At 39.7% G+C, this 20,700-nt stretch overlaps 1 protein-coding gene across 6 annotated transcripts in view; it reads right to left on the bottom strand.

Moving 5' to 3' along the window:
• Positions 1–5,775: 5,775 nt before the first annotated feature.
• ADAM22 (ADAM metallopeptidase domain 22) overlaps positions 5,776–20,700 on the bottom strand; it is a 218,885-nt gene continuing 203,960 nt past the window's right edge. For 2 of the 6 annotated variants that reach the window (XM_061165531.1, XM_061165534.1), the window contains 5 exons: positions 20,290–20,390; positions 19,879–19,945; positions 17,552–17,662; positions 9,165–9,288; positions 5,776–5,925 (listed from right to left, as the gene is read on the bottom strand). In XM_061165531.1, the coding sequence (XP_061021514.1) occupies positions 5,905–5,925; positions 9,165–9,288; positions 17,552–17,662; positions 19,879–19,945; positions 20,290–20,390 (424 nt within the window). In that variant the 3' untranslated portion in view covers positions 5,776–5,904. Of the gene's footprint in view, positions 5,926–9,164; positions 9,289–15,238; positions 15,326–17,551; positions 17,663–19,878; positions 19,946–20,289; positions 20,391–20,700 lie in introns of all 6 variants that reach the window. The other 4 variants (XM_061165532.1, XM_061165535.1, XM_061165533.1 and 1 more) reach the window with 2 other exon arrangements.

Raw genomic sequence — 20,700 nt, 5'->3', positions numbered from 1 at the left:
TGAAACTTCATAAAATAAGAAGCTAAGCCCTAAAGTAAATATTGATTGGTATTATATGCATATGTATTTTCAACTTGAGAGGAAAATGCCCTTTTCTTCATAAACTCATAAATTCTTCAAAAAGTGTATTGATGGTTTTGTAAGCACATTATCTTAACATTACTAGTCTCATTGTATGCCTTTTTGTAAAAAAAAAAAAAAATACACTTTTTCTCTGCTTTTGATTTGAGGGATACCAAAATATGAAATGATGTCCTTAAGCCAAACCCCTGCAGCCTTGAAGCACCTCCAGATACCATATAGGTTCTATGAAAAATGCAACAGGGACATGCCACACCAGTCACTGGCCCCTTAAGACCAGACAGTGAGGACCACACAGCCAATGCTCAGTAAAACTACAAAGCACACAGATCTGCCCTGATCACCCAATACACATCGCCAGTGGCCAACCGTGCTCTTCTGAGCTCTCCCTGCGGTTCTCCATCCTGCCCCTCCCCGGGGCTAACTGCCCCTCCCCAGGGCTAACTGCCCCATGACCTCCCAAGGCTCGCTGTTTCTTGCCTGCCCTCCAGCCTGAAGCACACCATGAGAACCAATTTCTTGGTGACGTCCCAAGTTGCACAATCCATGCCCAGATGCCAACGGAAGGCTAAACGTGCCTCTCTCCCGATTCTGCGCCCCCAATGGTTCCGCGAGTGCCAGTCCAGGCAGAGGGACTTTCCTCCATGACAGGGAAGGTTCCTAGTCAGGAGAAAAGATCTGACAGCTACTGAACGGGGAGTGACTTTGGAAGTAGAAAGGGTCTGGAAGCACCTCGAAAACCCGCAGTGAGAATGCTTATGGTTTGTCAGATTGTGGACAAAAAGGACAAAAATACTGGGCAGCTTTCTGTTCCGTTTCCGACTGTTTTCTCCTTATAAAATCTGAACCAGAAGATGCTCCATTTGGGGTACTCTGACAAGCTGATAAGCACAAACACCCGATTTCTAAGATCCCACTCTGTTTGCTCTGCCTCTGCAGGCATGCTGGAAAATTCCTCCTGGAATTAAAAGCACCTGCCCAGGGAGCATATGCTATGAGCATGCGCCAAAGGTTCCCAGCAGGTGTTGCTGCTTCGGACCACCCCCCTCAACTCCCCACCCCACCGTACAGAACCGGATAAATTGCTGCCTGTCAGCTAATTTTCAGGAGTCCAGTCTCAGCACCTCACAATCTCAGAAACACAGGAAGCTGTCCGCGCAAGTTCTTAGCCGTCTCATGCTGGAGGAAAGTTGCTGCCTCCAAAATCCAAGTAGTCTTATCCATTCAGAAAATATCTCAGAGGAGAAAAAATTTAAAGGTTGAGCCTCCAATTAAGTCCTATTCCATACAAATGTTTGCTTCGTATATTTTAAGCTAATAGAATAAATTTTTGACTCCACTTACGTATTTATCAGTTTTAAAGGAAACAGATGGGGGCGGGATGATAGATACTTAGGAGCATTAAAAAGTATGCTGCAAATGGGAGTCAGACGTTTCCGGTAAAATTCTTGTCAATTTACCAACTAGTACCTTTGTATTTAAAATAGGCTGCCCAGGGACTTACCTGGGGACCAGTGGTTAAGACTCAGCGCTTTCAGTGAAAGGAGCACAGGTTCCCCCTAGTGGGGAAATGAGGTCCTACATGCCGCTTGGCCAAAAAAATTTTTTTTTTTTTTTTTTTTTGCTGCCGGGGTGGTGTCCTAGTAGGCTGTGGAGGGGCTAGCCTGACTCCCTTCATTCTCTCACTGCCTTTATTCAGTGGTTCTCTTGCCATATTCCTGGCAAGCTACTCAGTAAATTCCAGTAAGTTCCTTTTCCTTTAAATTTAAGTAACATAAAGTGAAATAAAATAGTCTTCTCTTTAGGTAAGGATTTATTATCATGTTGAATAACACAAGGAAATATTTAAAGCACTAAATATATATTTTATATTGGAACTGACTCATTGGAAAAGACCCTGATACTGGAAAAGATTGAAGGCAGGAGGAGAAGGGGACAACAGAGGATGAGATGGTTAGATGGCATCACCACCTCAAAGGACATGAGTTTAAGCAGGCTCTGACAAAAACCACTACAATACTGTAAAGTAATTAGCCTCCAACTAATAAAAGTAAATGAAAAAAAAAAGTAAACGAGAAAATCTTAAAAGGTAAAGGAGCCACAAGAGATCTGAGACAATGGACAGGATTAAATTATGCAAATCTTCAAGGGGATCAACAGAAAAAAGAGATTTAAGACTGGGAATTCAAACATAGTCTTTCTGTGGAAGTACACACAATACCTGATTTTATCTTTTCAGCAACTTCTTTTAGAAACCCTGTCAATCTTAGGCTCAGAAATCTATGGTAGATTGACTTTATGTAGTAACACAGTTTGGAAAGCCTTTTCAAAGCAAGGGGGCAGGGCAGTGGGCAGGAGAGAGAAACTGCAGTATCACTTAATAAAGCACCTATATATCAAGCTGAAAAATAGCTTTGGCATTTTAACCTTACATTTACTTTATTAGTCAACTTTTTTTTAAAGGAAAAGCACTGTATTTCTTAAAAAAAAAAATACAGCAACCAGAGATTCCGAGCCCTCCTGATGCTGCAATGTTTGAGCAGTTTATCCCTTTCCACAGATTGCCTGTGGCCTGCGCCCACTTTCTAGCTGGGAGACTCCAGAGGAGTGTGCCACTTCCTCCCGAAAGAGTGGCTGGACACGGAGCCAGCTCATCTGACTAGTCAGTTCCTTCAGGGCTCCATGATACCACACCTCCTCTGTTGACACTCTTAGTGGAGAAGTATGTGTTGCTTTAAATCAGAGCGTATTACACTGGAATAACTATGGATAGATGGAACATCTCAGGTTACAGAGTTGTCCGATCTGAAGTCTTTTTTTTTTTTTCATTTATTTTTATTAGTTGGAGGCTAATTACCTTACAATATTGTAGTGGTTTTTGTAACTGAAGTCTTATCTATGCACAAAACTTTAGAAAGAGAGGGTAAAGGCATACAATGGGACACAATGGCCAAAAAGTTGCTCTTCTCTGCTTTTCATAATGGCCCTATAGTTGACTGAGGGCTATAAACATTAGTTTCATGATGCAAACTGCTATGTGGCCTCAAAGTTCCTCTCCAAAATAGATAGTAAAAAAAGAAGAATTATGTGCTTGTGTTTACCGCCGTGGCTCCATTCTCCTTTTCTCAGTGGATGAACAGTCATAGATATTTAGATTCAATACATCTAGAACGCCAACCATGAGTACACATGTAGGGAATTCTCACTACTCACCACTGAAATTAAATATGTGTCAAAGAATGCTGCAAATGGCTGTAAGGATGTTTATACATTCCTAGATTGAGTAGAATCTAGAATAAAGCATTAAAAGTACTATAAAACCATAGTCTCTCTGCAAATGAAACACTTTTCATTCAATTCCATATGAAGGTTATTATCGAGGAAGATGACTATAAACTGTATACCTCTAGAGCAACCATGTCTACCAAAGGCACAAATAATGATTTTCACTTGAAATAATAATCTTCATGTAAAAATAAATTGAGAAGATGAGGGAAGAGAGAGAAAGATAAAGGGGATTCATTGACTACATGGCTAATCATTTGTGGATTCGTTCAAATGAGGGATGTGTAACCATAACTAGGAAGCATATTTACATGAGGTACCTTACATTCAAATCTATAAACTCTTTTATAGTCAAAATAAAACTTCTAACATTAGCTTTTATACACTCAGTACCAGAAAACATTCAGTGCACATTAAAGTGATCTTGGTCAAAAGCCACTTTATTTGCTACATCTTTAAATCTGTCTGCCCTCCTGTCCTTGGCTTGAGCCATGTGGCAATATCACCCAACACCCACTCAAACTTGAGTCTGATGGATCATTTTATTGTGGTCTCGACAATCACATCCCTTCCTGTCGTGAAAAATGCTGCTTATAACGGTATCATTTGGGATAATTAAATTGCTTTTCAAATGTTTTCAATGACTTTCAGAGGAGAGGCCATTATAGAAGACATAAACAGATAAAGTATAACATGCTGCCTTCTAATGGGGCCCTTCGGTTTGGGACTCCAAGATGATTATACTTAGAGATGAAACGAGTTTTGTTCTCAGACACTACTGGGAGAGATCAAACTTAAAGGATATTTCTGAAATCTTGTGTGCAGATTCCATTCCTCTCAAGAAAAAGGAGAGAAAATAAGGAAATTCAGAAGTACTCTTCCCATTGAAGCATTTGATTGATCCTATCCATTTCTGAGCTCACTAGGTTAGCCTCTGGAGAGAAGTTTTCTTTAAGAATGACAGAGCTGCATGATGATAGCTATGGAACTTTGGTTTTAACGAGGGGGATTTAACACTGATTTCTCACTTTTCTATGGATTTAAAAAAAAAAAAAAATAGAGAGTTCAGGACATCAGATTCTTCCCCGTGCCAGCTGTTTGGGTAACTTCACAGTCGCTCACTTTTGTGGTTTTAGGTTTCTTTGAACCCTCTGTGGCCTGTTGAGGCTTCCCAGCCCACCTCGTAGAACTTTCCATGTCTTATTTACAAATCAGTGCAGAATGACTTGTTGGGACTCACATCCCACTGATGATAAATACCCTTAATAAACTGTGTAAAAGTTGTTTTCATTAAAACAAGTCATTCACATCACAGATAAGGGTGGCTATAAAGTCTTTTTAAAGAACAAAAGTTTAGGCCACAAAGGGTTGGAGTACTGGCAAGGTGGGAGTTTCTGAAGCATCAGCAGCCGTGGTCTCCTGCATCTTTGGCGCACTTGTTTGATCTCAGCAGGACACGCTGCTGTGGGGCTCACAGGCCCCCTGGGGTGAGACTGGCAGAGGTGCTCTGGTGCCGAAAAAGAACAGCTGCTGAGGCAGGCACTGTAGCCCCCAGAAAGAAGATGGACAGGCTGGAGGATCCCCAGGGGCCAGCCAACAGGCAGCAGAGCGCCTGGAGGCAGGAAGCAAGCTGTGGAGGCCCTAAGTTTGGTTGGACATTTTGTTTTCTTGTTCAATAAAACTACCTCCAGACTGTGTACACTTTAAAAGGCTAGCACATGGTTTAGACAAACATCAGTTAAGGGGAGACACACATACAGCCCTGATCACGATATTTACAACATCGTCTGATTATAATCTTTAAAGAACAGGTGATGGATGACAATGACGTGATTGTGACTGATTGTTTTTAGGCATTTGGCAAAATACACTTGTGTGTAACAGCTGCTTTTTTTTTTTAATTTTAAAATGTTTACATATGTACAATTGTCCTTGTATGCTGATATAAATATGAAAAGTAAAAAAAGAAAAAAGAAAAATACATGTTTACAGTTAGCATATGGGATATTGGTCTCTCAAGCTTTAAAGTCCTGCAGAAGAAATCCTATATGCCTTAGCCCTGCATGCTAGTTTCTATTATGGGATGTTGTTTCCTTAAATGTAGAAAACAATAAACAGAAGCTTCATGCACATAGCATTACTGACTGTCTACAATGAGGATGTGCTTCAGAATGTCAAGTTCTGAATCCACTATTGTCCCTTAGTAACTTGCTACATTTGGGTCATGTGAGTTAATTTTAGTGATATTTCTACATATATCTGTCATGCGGATTATCCATTAACATACCAGTACCTTTGTTGTTCCATGTTATAGTGTAACATTTCAGTAGTCCTTTTCATGGTTCAGTTAAATCCTAAGCCAATGACAAAAAGAAAATGGTATCCAGATGTGAAGCTTGGCTTCCTCTCCTCTGTGGCTTCTCAGAGATGTTTTTGAATTGTCTGAAGAGCAGATAGATTTGCAGTGATTCCGTGAGGCTGGGTTTGTATAAAAGTTGAAGTAAACAGTTTCGATGTATCACATGTAAACAGCTGATCTTAAATGGATGTCTCCCATAGCTGCATAACAGAGAAAAGAAAAACTTCACATAGTGAAAGCAAGAAACAGATGCATTCTGAGCCACAAGATGAAAAAGGTTCAGTGATTCCATCTGTGCTGGTGTGATTGTGGATGTGAGTCTTATCGATACATAAAATAAACAATCCAATTTTTAGCTCTCTCTTTCCTCTAAGCCTGAGTCTCAACCTTTTTAACAATGGCCCCTTTTAATACCAAAAAAAAACCCCTCACAGCCTCATCTAAGATTACTTGAAATTGTGAACAAATTAAATACGGTATCTCAAAAGGAATAATTCAAAATATTATTTTTTAAAACTACATGTACGCTTGTTTTCCCCAAGATCCCTTGAGACAATCATCTAGAACAGTAGTTCTCAACCCTGCTGTACATTTCATTGATCTGGGGACGTTTTGAAAATTCCATAGCATAGACAGCACACTGGATCAACTAAATTAAAATCGCTCTGGGTGAAACTCAGGCATCAGCATATTTTTAAAAGTCTTTCAGACAATTCTGTACAGTCAAAGCTGAGAACTATTGGCCTTAGGAAAGTGTGAGCCCATTAGTACCACCACTGCCCTCTTAAAAATCATTGCCCTAGGCCTGTGGTCAGCTACACACGCTCCAAATCCATTGCTATCCCCTAAACAATAGCCGCTCTCAGGAGCTGACACATCAGAGTAGAACAAGGCATCCAGGGCAGGATGTCAGTTCCCTAATTCCCTCATCTCTCTCCTCTCCTGGCCTCTGCCACCATTTCTTTACAGCAGCCCTATTCATATCTAATTTCTAAAATGTTCGGTAATTGCCTTAATGGACTGAAAACAAGCTTGGCATGATCAAAGAGAAATGCCATTCAGTTCACTAGAGAAGGAAGACCAATTTTAAAAAAAGAAAAAAGAAATCAAGCTGATAAAATATGTTTCCAGGCAATATGATCTGGGCATAATTATTATGGACGTGAATAAAGAAAGCTAAGACCAGAGTGATATAGGCTGAATCCAACTTCCATGCAAATTCCATTTTTACAGGAGATCTGGGGTATATCATAGTAGGATACCTAATGGGTTTCTGAGTCGGGGAGGAGGAGAAGCAGCTAAGGGGCTAAGTGGGAGTTTCTCTACAGATTTTCTTCATATGTTCTCTTGGCTCTTCATGGAAATATTCTGTTATCTGTTTGAGGTCTGCTTTATATGTCCTTTCCATTAAAAAAAAAGACACCAAATCTCCCAACTATGAGGCTCGCTGCTATGGATGACACCTGTTGATGGAGACAAGTTATAATGAATGGTTAAGCAGGAGGTCTGCAGGGCATCTGAGGGAGAGAAGATCTCGATTGATGCCCAGATGATGGTGCAAAGTAGAAAAGAGTTCAGACTTCAGCTTCAGTGAGCCCAGTTTCTTCACAAATGATTAAAAAGATTAACCATTAAGTTACAGCTCACATAAAGAAGAGAAGAGCAAAGGAAAGACACTGGGAAAACCTGAAGGCCACGATTAATCCAGTGAGGAAAGAGGAGCAAAGAATTGCTAAGTCATCGCTTTTAACAATGGGCATGACCTTGGCCATATCTGGATGGCTGTAACAGAGGGGTTGCTGACAGGCAGATCTGCTTTTTACATTGTCCACAGCCCACGAAGACATCCCAGAGATAGGAGTTGCCTATACTGTAGGGATCTGCTACATGATCATGTGGCCATTCCACAATGGATGGAACCAAGCAGACCTTTCACACAATGTCCCCAAGGCTACAATCTTCACAGCCACCCCATTCAGCCTAGAGATAAGGCCATGGGCCAGCCATTTCTTATGAGGGGGGATATCATTTCCATGGGCTCTCATATGCAAAAACCCACACCCTAGCATGACAACAGGTGAGTGAATGTCCCCAACTAGATAAAAGAAACAACGATGTAGACAGTTTACCACGGAGAAAATGTGGGGTGTTCTACTTCAACAATTCCCTGAGGAGGGAAGGAATAATATCACCTAAGGTTTCATTACCATATATTTATGTCACCAACGACTAGATGCCTACTCACAACTCTTTTTTTTTTTTAAGGGACAGAAAGCTGAGTGATGAGAATCTGAGGTATCTTTTTTCTTTCCATCTTTTACCATTTCCCATCTTAACATATGTAGGTAATTTTTTGTATGGTTAGTAAAACACCACTGATGGTTTTTAAAGTCTTTTTGATTATAGTGATCTAATCACTTAACAAGATATGTTTTCTTACTAATTCTGAGTTGACCAAGTTAAAATTCAAATGATCCATGTTTACCTTGAACCCTGTGATTTAAGTTCAGAATCTAAGAGGCTCTGAAATATCTTTCAAAACCAAAAAGCCTAAGAAGACCCACTAGCAGATAAATCTGTCCAGGCTTTTAAAGCTTCATTTTAATTTTTTGCAAAATTATTTCTGAGATCAAAGTTACAACATAACTAACCACAACAGAGCCTGCACGTCAATAAAGGTAATTATTCTTTAGTTATTTCTTTCACATTAGTCTCTGAGGGCTGGTCTGCCTCTCTAGACTCAACTATATCTCACATTTTGCACAATGGAAGTGTTCTTGGGAATGTTGTGAGACTAAGAGGACTTGGTGTTTATATGAAACTTCTGGTGAATTACATTTTTATAAAAATAGTAAACTCCAAATATGTTTTTAATTTTTTTAATAAAAGTTTGCTAAATTTCACTATATTCTTTGTTATACTATTAATCTTACAGATTTTCAAGGCTCCTTTCCTTGCATCTAAATTCCACCCCCATTCCCAAGACACTGATCTGATTTCCTGTTATGGGTTCCTAATCCTTAAATCTTGTTGGGTGTTATTTGCCAGTGAGAAGTCTAAGTAAGCAAACTGTGCATGGAAATAAGGTTGGTTTACTTAATCTCTAGAAATGTCCAGGTATATGAAAAAACTGATAAAACAAAATACAGTCTCTGTTTTATCTATTCCAGAGTATAATATATTAACTTTGATGAATAACAAAAGACACAAATAAAAAGAAGTGAATGATTAATACATGCCCAATACTTCTAAATTCATCAGTAATGAAACAAATTTGGGCCCAAAAGCCCCAAGAACTATCTATTTTTTCAAACTCAATTTCTTTCATGTTCTTACAAACAGAAAAGGAAAAATGGCTCTCTCTTTTAAAATATCGACTCACAAATAAATGATAATGACTGAGGGTGTTAATATGTGGATGGAAGAAGCTCTCACATACCCTGGCACTTGGTCGGTTCACTTTCTTATCCTCATCAGGAAGGGGAGGCATTGGATAAGGGTATTTTCTGCTGGAAGCAATAGACCCAGTTGACGAAGAAGGAGACTTGGCAGGAGATAAAGTCCTGAGACGTTGAGAACACATGAGATACATATTATGTAATTGCCTAAAATCTTTTCAAATTCTGAAAAGTGGGTTCAAAAAGAACCCTCTAATTTCTACTTTCACAGGCACTACTGCAAAGATTTAACTACTGGGACATACTCTGTCATTCACAACACTGGAATGCTAGCTAGAGTTTATCTTCCTAATTTCACAACTGCAATGGATTATTTAAATGTTCACACACAGAATCATACCTTTCAGCTAGAAAGTCAATAATGAGGGTTTTTTTTTTTTTAACAGAGTTTTAAAAAGTTAAAATGAAGAAGAGATTAAAAATATTCTAAGAGCTCATAATGGTAAATTAAGTGTACAGCATATTAATAGTCTGTCTTATTTTATGACTTAATGTAAAAAAATTTAGTACAGTAATTCCAATTGTATTTTTAAGATCTTAAAATATGATGCAATTGATACATTTATTAGTTACTAAGTCACACACCAGTTTATACAAAACTCATGCATTCAGAGGCCAGTGTGTTAGTTGTGACAGAACAAAGGCAAATACGAGGGTTTTAATAACAAATTAGTAAACATGCAAGCGGTAAGGAGTGCAAAGTTCCAGCCAAACAAAGAGTCTGATAAGAACATACAAAAATGGTCTGATTAGTCCCTACAATCATCATAGTTGTATAGGGGAGGATTCTAAGCCATGGACATAGATCTTGATAACTCATGTAGGGTATACTTGTCATGTCGATAAGGTGGCAACACTTTAATGACTGGAATTTTGAAACACAACAACAAAAACTCTTCTTATTTGGTTAACATGTGTTCTCATCACGGAGATATTCCCCATGAAAAGTCTGCATGACCTCTTGGTGTATTATACTGCTCTTGTTTTATTCAGCATGTACAGTGGTAATATCTGTGACTAAGCAAAGCACACTGGAAATGCCCATATCTGCTATCTTGTCTTTAAAGTGAAAAAGAAAAAAAAACCAGCTGAAAATAAAGAACTTACACTGTGTCAATGAAAAATAGGCATGATCATTTAGCCGTAGCTACCCATTTCACGAATGTTACCACTACATATCCATGACTCCTCAATTCCTGGTGCAAGGTGGTAATGGCCCACATCACTGAAGTGGGTACACCTCCGTGCTGGAGCACCTGGGACTCGTTTCAGTGGGTGCATCTCACCTGCTGTGAGTGGCTGATTCAGCCTGTGAGTGTCGGTGGTGGGGTAACCTCGGGTAGAGGGAAATCACCTGACTGTACTGCCGCTGCTGCTGCTAAGTCACTTCAGTCGTGTCCGTGCGACCCCATAGACGGCAGCCCACCAGGCTCCCCCGTCCCTGGGATTCTCCAGGCAAGAACACAGGAGTGGGTTGCCATTTCCTTCTCCAATGCATGAAAATGAAAAGTGAAAGTGAAGTCGCTCAGTCGTGTCTGACTCTTAGCGACCCCAGGGACTGCAGCCCACCAGGCTCCTCCATCCATGGGATTTTCCAGGCAAGAGCACTGGAGTGGGGTGCCATTGCCTTCTCTGCTTGACTATACTGCCTGCACCAAATAAAGATATCTTTTCCTCCCTGATTCTAAATTTTCATTCCTGTCCACAGATTATTCTTTGCTCTGGTTTTGCTGTAGTTTTCGAGTCAGTTTCTATTTTATGGACACTGAATTCAAGTTAAGGTTTGAAAATAATTTTTCCCACAAATCCTGAGATTTGATTTAATTTTAAGAATCAAGAATGACTCAGTTTACTTTTAATCTGTAATTCCTACTGTTTCCTCTATTTTTGGAAAATGTCCAGGACCAAATGGTCCTTCATGAGAACTGTCAGAATACTGCAACTCTTTGATGTCTCTTGTATTAAAGCTCTCCACTGAAGAGAAGATGGGTGGAACTAAGAATATATAAATACTTCAAATCCTCTAAAGTATTATTAAAGCAATGTACTACTGCATCTTTTTCTAACTCAGAAATTAATATTTGTGTTTTTTTTTTTCAATTTTAGGAAATCATTTCAAATAGGATGGTGATCTTTAGGAAACAAATTCAGTGTGTTCAAAATGAGTGTATACTTCTGTATTAAATATTTAAATACATCCTTCTAAAATTAGGGATATTAAACTGATTTTTAGCCTAATCACTACTGATAAGACATCCAAGTTCAGAAAAAAGAGTCAGGTACATAAACAACTAAATCTCGTTTACTTTAGGGGATCATACAAAACTCAGTCATCTTTTTAACATGTTGCTGTGTGCATGTGTGTCCATAGCATGGGGTATTGGCTTACAGCTTCAAAGTCATGCCAGCCATTCACTTGGTCATGGTTCCAAGTGACCAGCTTTGTATACACACAGGGCCATTCCAATGAGGATGCTGGAAGTCCAGCTTCCCCCTCAAATATCTCCCTGGCCAAAGCCAACAATGAGTTAAAAACAAAGAGGTATCCTCCAGAACCTCAAAGAAATTGCACACTTACTACTCCCCTCATTAACACACCAGTTTAACTGACACTTGGACCCTAACAGGCAGAGAAACCAAGCAGCCCAGTTTAGCAGAGGTGAGGGGCTTCAGGTCTAGGATCGAGGGGTGTGTGACAGCATCAGGGGACTATCTTGGGGGATGCAGAGCACCAGAGCAGGAGTCAGAATAAGAGCAGAGAACAAGGTAAGATAGATTAGTTTAGGGAAAATGAAAACAAACTTCAAAATTTTCACAAATATCTAAGAAAGATGTTTCTTCAAAACCGCCTCCGGGCACTTTTCTGAACCTGGCTGCTTGCCTGGTGGTTCCAATCTGGCTTTCACGGAAAACCAAGCACTGACCCAGCTCATTCACTTTACAAAGTAAACTCCGGACAAATGCTAACCATTATCATTATGGCATTTTTAAAAATCATAATAACCCATAATCATAAGAGGTGCCATTAAGAATTACACAGTGAAGGTATGTCCATGTGCAGATGGATTGTGGAGTATTTGGGGGCTACATCAAACCTTCTGGGTTTGCCCTCTGTCCACAGACAAGGCCAATCTTGGTTCACTTCTGTCCCTCAGAACAGGCAAAAACCAGTCACACACACGTGGGACACATGCCCACCCCTTAATTCACTTGGCTGTGTTCATACGCAAATGTTATAGTAGTCTGATGGAAAAGGAACAGATGTCGGAGTCAGAGCCAGGCTTGTAATTTGGGTTCTGACACTTACTAGCTATGTTACCTCGAGTTACTCTTCTGCCTCGATGTTCTCCATACACAGAAAGGAAATAAGAATGCCTACATCTCATGATGTTGCGAGAAATAAAGGAACAATGCAGGCACTCAATACATGACAGTTATTATCACTAGTTTCTCTCCAGAGTTATTACATTTCCACAAGATCATAGAAAAGAACTAACAAACCACGGGTGAAGTGAGTAATCAAGTGAGTAATACACAACACTAAGGAAACCTTCCAAGAGCTGGTAAAGCACTGTCACCAGCAGAACTGCTCCCAGGATCTAGCTGTGAAAAGATAATGTGCTCACTGTGACCTCACCTGCTCCTTTGTGATGATTTGAATATATACTGACAACAATTTGAACAAATACTGTCATATAAGAACTGAATAAGGAAGCCCAAGCAAGGCAGTCTGATCACTCAAAAATCTTCCTGCACTGGCTTTGCTCTTTAGAGTGACATAGATACCATTTTTCTTTTTTCAATGCTGGACTGTCTTTTGGACAAGTTTGCTGTAGTCAGAGTCCCCATTGCATTTTGATAAGGATGCCACAAACCCCACACCACATGGGTGATTAATAAAGTGACCTTTGCCCTCATTGGTGGTTTTGGCAGGTAACCCTGAATGACCTGGCGGCAGACGAAGCAGACCTGAGCTTAAGCATAGGGTTGGTAAAGCATAAGCCTTTGGGTCTCCTATGTGAGGCTTGGTGTGGACAGACAGTGGATGAAATTCACTCTGTTGTGTTAGTATCACGTGTTCTAAGCCCTGGAACATCTCAATTATTTACCACTTCCACAAAAATTCTGTGTTGACTTTCAGGTCTTACAGGTATAACCCTTATTAACCCCCAAATGACAGTTAACTTATAACCCTCCACTAAATTTTATCTAGCTTTTAAACATACATATGTATTTAATAAGGAATTCTTCGTATGACTATCCACTGTAGGGACCAACGTCTCATCACGAGAGGAGATAAAGGAACCCTCCGCCATTGCCCTTGCAGCTTTGCACGTGCAACGGGGGAAGCTGAAGCATTCCCCCATCCAAATTGCATTTATTCATGCAGCTTCTGGGCAGACCTGGGTGCTGATTTTAAGAAATGTGAACTCTGCTCTGGGAGCCACATAAACTACTCAGCTCACCCAGGGGAGGTGAATCAACTCTTCCGGAGTACCATTTCACAAATCACTGTTACAAAAATGCTAAGTCCATTTAGGTAATGTAAGCCCTACCCCATATGGGACCAAAGTCACTGTGTTACTGTGTTTTGGTTCCATGGCTAATACAAATTATAATCTGCCCACAAGCCTGAGGAAAATAGAAAGGAGAAATAGGACCGCAGGTGAGCCAAGATTCCAAATAACATTCAAAAGCATCTTACCTGTCTTCCTGACGCTGGCCATCTTGGGAGCTACAGGTGAGGTGGGATGTTTGAATGTGAGTGTATGTGTATGAAGTTCAGTGCGAAAGTGGTAGTGGCAGAGGGGCAGGGAAGAAGGGGGAAATGGGGTATAAAAGCAGGAGATATTTTTGTGAGCAAGCAGGGTTATGCTTTCCTTGAGTTATGTGCAAATGTATGGATCAAATTAAAATGCAGGTTAGTCTAATCATTTTCTCAAACTATACGTGTCTAAACTAAATGGTACACTGGAAGAGAAAGTCCACCTTTTATGGGTGCTGAGAGTTGAAAACACACATATTTTGATATCTGATCAATGCTGACCCAAGTCACGGCAATAAGGAATCTGAAAGCTAACTGCTGAAGTTATGCTCTGAAGAGATAGTAATTGAGTCTATATTGCTTCTTTACATTAGTTGTCCACCAAGTTGTCAGATTTAAAGCATATGTTTACATCCAGGAAATCAGTTTGATATTGTAAAGAGAGAAAAAATGCCATTAGGAGCTCTTGGAAATTCTCGCTGACCTCTAACGTTAACTGAGCTGCAGTGAATTGAGTAAATTTGCTAGTTTCCAATATAAAGGAATACTCTGTCTGCTTTTCTGTGAATCAAGATCGTGTTTCTGACCTTTTTCCTGGTTCTACCTGAAGGGTTAGACAACAATATTCTTACTGGAATAAAAATTTCCTTAGAGGCTTTTTTTGAGAATCTTTAAAACCCTTCTCAGCACAGCTCTTCTCTAGTAGCAAATGGCTGTACTGAACAAACAAAGCCTCATCTCATTCCATACTCTCTCTTGTGGTCAACAGTATTTCGACAATTTTCAAGTTCCATCAAATAATTGTTCTTACTGAAAGTAAAATTCCACTACATTTCATTTCATTACTTTTCATGTTTTTCCTTGAGTTTTTGTATGTACTATGCACTCTTAAGGCAGTTAAGTAGGAAAAATGCATTGTGAAACTGCTAGGTTCTAGAAATTAAATTGTTCAGGTTAATAGTGCTTCTTTATTAGTGGAAAATATGCTTCATGCCCATAGAACACTACATAGCATAACATGAAGAGAAAGCTACTAAAAAGCTCAAGATGGTGATAGGGACATGCACTAAATGGCAACCCTTTCAAATATGTTCATTTGAAACATTCAGAAAAAGAACTAGACTTGCTCATGAAGCCAAAAACAGAGGTCAAAAGGCAGCAAATAAACAAGAACCTTTTCCACCTATGGGAACTTGTATTGGGAGATACAAGATAGAAAACCAGTCACACAACAGTATTTGTATGTGCTGGGAGAGTTTGAAAAGGATATAAAATTAATTTATAAAATACCTAAAGTATGGTCCTTCAGTGTTTTTATTCACATCTTCTACCCACTTAGCTACATTATAGTCTCTTTTGAACCATGGGTTTAAATACCTGCAGAAAGCAATGGAAGGAACAAAGAAAGCAGAACAAGATAGAAAATCTGAAAATACACAGCACAAGCTTAGCAAGGATGTTCTTCACCCTCTAAATGCAAGTGACTATGGCAAATAAACCAGGATGGATGCTGGGTGATTATGAGGCAGTCTGTACAACACCATGACAATTAACTTGGCTACAAGAAGGCTCAAGGCATTCTAGCATATATTCAACCTTTCAGGGAAAGCCTTTCCAGTGGTTTCCCAAAGTGAATCAGAAACTCTCTTTCAGAGTAATGTCAGCAGCCCCCTTCACCCACCTCCAAAGGCTTTTTCCAGGCCACCACTCATTTTTCTCCTTGGCTTTCAAATGATAACGGGCCTTTTTGAAAATATTCAGATGGCTGCAATTCCAACCTGGTGTTTCAGAATATAACATCCCAAGAACAATTAAAAGAAGCCAAGCTCTCTTTCCCGTATGAAAGGAAAGATTTTACATGGCTTCTGTCTCATTCCTGAGAGCAGATCTCAAGCTGGAGTTTAGGAGAAAGGTGATCCAGCTGGCTCTATAATGAGCAGAAAGGGTCCCACTCTTCTGATCCTGGAGCCCCAACACACAGTATGGTCCCAGTAGGCCTCCATGATCTTGAGCTGGGTTTGGCAACTTAGGAGCAGCTACCATTCCATCCTTCCTCCCCTTTGTGCACTTCACATTCATGTTTCCAGTAGGAAATGTCTCAGAAGTTGCCTCCTGAGTAACTGATCACTGGGTGAGTGACTGCCAGAGGATAATAATGACCTTAGCTAACATTTTCCTGGTGGATCTGACAAAGTCTCCATCAGAATATTGCACAAAGGAAGATGTTAAAGGCAGTAAAATTATGAGTACAAGAGTTTTTATATTTTTTTCCAGAGTTTCTTTTGATTTTTACCCTGGGAGCCAAGCAAAGACACATCCTCTTAGAATATGCCCTTGTCAAATACATAAAGATTCAACAAATTCAATCACAGAAGAATTTGGAAATTTTACACTGAGATGTCTCATTTAAAAGGTAACTTCCAGAGATACCATAGACAATGAAGATTTAAACTCAGTAAAATGTTTAAAGTTATTTCAAAACAAACCAGGGGGAATTATAAAATATACTGCTTTTTTTGTGGTTAAAGTTTGCTTCTTGCCTCCGTATTCAGTTTTTGTTTTTTTTTTTTTTTTTGGTAGATACATTTAAATCAAGATACATTTCCACAGTTATATAAACAATATTAGATTATATTTCCATAGTGCTTTCCCTCAAGTTTCCCTTTCCTTTTTAGTTATAACCAATGTACACTACAAAATAACATCACCAGTTCCCTCCTAAGGGAAGGTTTTGCTTGCTTTTCATGCTTACAAGACCATTTTTGCTAAGATAGTGTCCGACTTGGGCACAACTCACACTTCTTTTTGCCTTTAGCCACAATCATTGCCAACTTGTGCTTTTGACAGAGATAGCCAATTAAAACTTGCATAAAGATTTCCACTAAGACTCTGAACAAAAAGAAAAAAGTCAAAAAGCAAGTGCAGCCACACATAAAGGCTAGTGAATGCTCTGGCCTGGGGAAAACTGTAGAAAAAGCCCATGCAGCTGTTACCGGGTGAAACATAGCCGCACAGCAAACTGTCACCCACAGGCAGCCGGCCACTTCCAGGAGGAGACATGTGTTCCCTTCACTGTCAATCTTAGAAGCTCCAAGGGGCAGCCGTGGCTGTCCCAGGAAACCTACAGCCATGTGGCCTGACTTGCACAGAGGCAGGCCTTTCTCTCCGTGTCAGGGAGCATCTCAGAAAGCTGTGATCACTTCACGCTAGGTCACTGAAGAGAGCTCTCAATCAAGGTTCCCTCTGGGGATGTGCCTGTGAAACTGTCTTCACAGTGGGCCTCCTAATAATCTCTAGGTCGTGCTGGCTAGAGTGATGAGATTTCATCAAATTGCGATGCATCTGCCTACGTGGCTTGACTTGGCTTGTAGCGCAACATGCAAAAAAAAAAAAAAAAATAGCGTTCAACAGGATAGGAGAGCCCTTTGTGTTCTCCAGAATGGAAAGGCAGAGGAAAATTAGCTGGTGCTGGCTGGACCAGGAGCACCTCCGAGCAGACGTTGGGGGTCAGTCAGAGATCAAATGACTCTGCTCTCAGCCAAGGAAGGGACTTGGAGGGAGATTAAGTGGCAGCCCAGAATGAAGGGGCAGGTGGAGACTGACCTGTGATCCAGACTCCCTGTCTGGGGGCTGTCAGAGCCCCCTGAGCTTATGCCTTGGGATGGGACTGTCTGGGCGAGGGAGTGCCCAGGCTCAGGTGCTTGGGGCTCCCTCCTGTAAAAACACAATATATAATACAAAGTCTAAGCCAAAAACCTTTTGTCTTTACATCATGTACAACAGTGAGGAAGATGCAAAAGCTTTGAGTGGAAAAACAATACAATAAACAAGGACGTTTTATAGCATAGTATGCATTTATGGTGCACGGTTTCTTTAACGAACTCATGTTTCATCATCCTTTGGGATGATCAGATACTAAAGGGAATGTTGAAATAATGGACCTGATAGTAACTCTTAACCTAAAAAAAATTTTAAAGATATATTTGTCTGTGGTCATACTGCTCCTCTTATAAGTCACACAAATGATATTGTTATATCAGATACAATTGCAATTATTTAATAAACATGGGGAGTATTTAAAAAAAAACTGTTGACATAATTCCTGATATGCTATGTGTTAAGATTTATTTTAAGAAAAATAAAACAAAACATAGTGTCTGGACAATAAGGTATATGAGAATGTGAGAAGTGGTCAGCTTCACAAACTTGGTTCCGTTTAGCTTATATGGGTCATGTAACCAAATCTGAAAGTCTGAAAAATCTGAGAGCATCCTTAATACTTCTTCTTCATAATGATGACTCCATTATGATGACTTGTTAAATGTAATAATTATCTCAAAGGCAAGATTTCTCAAGGGCTGTCTACAGTAGCATATTTGTTGCATGATACATAATTTTAAAAAATTAGTGATTTGCTAGAAAATGTCACTAAACACCAAGTATTCCTTGGGTCCTAAACTCATAGCTTTAATACAATATGGGATATTTGGTGGTTGTTCACTTAGGAGTTTTCAAAGCCTTGTTACAGGAAATACTGTTAAAGCACTACACAGCTACACAAGTTCTGAAGAACATTCAGCAGTTTTACCTGTACTCTTGTGAGCAACTGAGATAAGCTAAGAAGCTCTTACCAGGTGACCTCATGCAAAACAAATCAAACATTCCAAGAGTTTATCCATGATGAGCCCTAGAGCATCCAAGCGCTTTGGGAATGTATAAGATAAACTCTAACAGATTAGTTATTTGTGATGGAGTTCTATGATGCCATTCTGGACCATGCAATGGTATCACTGGAACCTATTTATTGCTGCTAAGGTAACATATCCTCTAGTAAACTGACAAGCCACTTACAAGACAATACCATCAGCAGGAAGCTCCAAATTTCAGGGCAATGTTATTGTCCTGGACTGAAAAAGGTAGGGTATATGATGGAAAAGCTAACATGAGTTTCTGACAAGCAGTGAACAAATATCTGCTATTCAGATTTTTAAAGTATTAAGGCATGAAGAAGCAATAGAGATCCAGGGAATAATCACTAGCACTGCAGTGAGAAATAAGTAAAAAAACCCAAAAAACAAAAAAAATTAGGTAGGTCCAAAAAGTATGGTTAATTAAAACCAGGTGGCAAGGTCCAGAAGAAAACTAAGGATGTGTTTTATTCCATGATGGGAGATAACGGTTTTAAGAAGCTTGGTTTTGCTTGATTTTTCTCAAGTGGAGAGAGAAATTTTAAAAGTGTATGGTGTTTGCCTCATTATAAATGACTTTAAATGTAACTGCTAACTCCATCCGACTTAAAAAAAAAAATGTGGCTATCATTTAAAATACAGAGTGCTGCATTCAGTGACAATGATTCCGTTAAAGAGCAAGTTTAGGGAAATACCCTTTTAATTGTCCTCAGAAGGAAAATTTAAAAGGGACCCATATTCCAGTAGTCTGAGAGAATGCTTAGATGGCCATGAAGCCCTGGGAGCGGTGGTTTCACACTGCGAGCAATTCCCATGCTCTAGCACAGTGGAAACGTCCCCCTGCTTCTAGGCTGTGTGAATACTGGGGAGAGGAAAGGTGACCCCTCTGAAATGGCTGGACCCCGGGTGATGAGAAGAAAGGAATGTTATCAAAATTCCCTTCAAACGGAACCAAAACACCACAATGGCAGGTTACTGGAGGACAAAGCCTGCAGCGAGGGTGAGACCCCCCACTACCAGGGGGTATTGGTTTGGGCACAGTTGCGGAGATGCCTATGTAAAAGAGAAAAGCCATGGTTAATTTTAAAACAGCAAAATAAATAAATAAATAAAAGGATCAAAAAGACAAAACCAAGACCCAGAGGCATGGTTTACAGTTCTTTGATGATCAGGTTAATCAACATTTCACACTAATTGCACAAGACCTTGCAGGGTCTTTTTCCATTAGAGGTTCAGACTTACTCAGTTGAATTAGATCGAGGTCTAAATCTTTTGCCTCTGATTTTCTTTCTGTTGCCTCCCAGGTTACCTGAAAAAGATGGTTTATGGCTAGATTTGAATATAAAAAAACAATTGTTGTGTGTTTAAGTACACTGTATTTCAAGTGAATGCAATTCACAACAGCACCAGCCCAGAACATAGGACTTCAGAGCACTGTGCAGCCTTCTCATGTACCCAGCGCACAGGTGCTACCAAATCCTGTCATTTCCCAGCCAGAAAAAAAGAACTGGATTCTCTCATAAGAAATGTCCTCCTCTCTGTTGGGAGAAGAGGTGAAGAACTAATGAAAAAGAACAAGTCTTTACAACCAGGCACCACACAATACAGAATTGAGGTTATTTGGACAGATGGGTTCAGAATGCTGCCCTATACCTTGCCAAGAGTTACTCCGAGGTCGTCCATTTTCACAGATGTCTGAAATATGTTTTGTGTCTGGAATCCTTTCACTCCAAGAATGAGAAAGTCCATTTGACCTGAAATTGAAAATGTGTATATACTGTTCAAAAATATAATCAAATGAATGTGTTGAAATCAGTAAGCAACAAATTCTAAGCATTACTGAGGACTAAAATAAATCAAGAAAGAAAAAATCTGAAATGAAAGAATGAAGAAAACATGAAAGTCTTCATGAAGAAGGCAGAATTACACAACATTCAATTTAAGAAAAGTCAAATACAATGGAACCCCATTACAAGAGTTTGTAATTGAAAAGTATCAGGATACAGTGCAAGCCAATTACATTCCCAAGAACCACATAGAGCAAATACACTACACATTTCAGTT

This window comes from Dama dama, chromosome 18 (assembly GCF_033118175.1).
Source record: "Dama dama isolate Ldn47 chromosome 18, ASM3311817v1, whole genome shotgun sequence".
NCBI lineage: Eukaryota > Metazoa > Chordata > Mammalia > Artiodactyla > Cervidae > Dama > Dama dama.
This window is presented reverse-complemented; position numbering and strand designations above follow the sequence as displayed.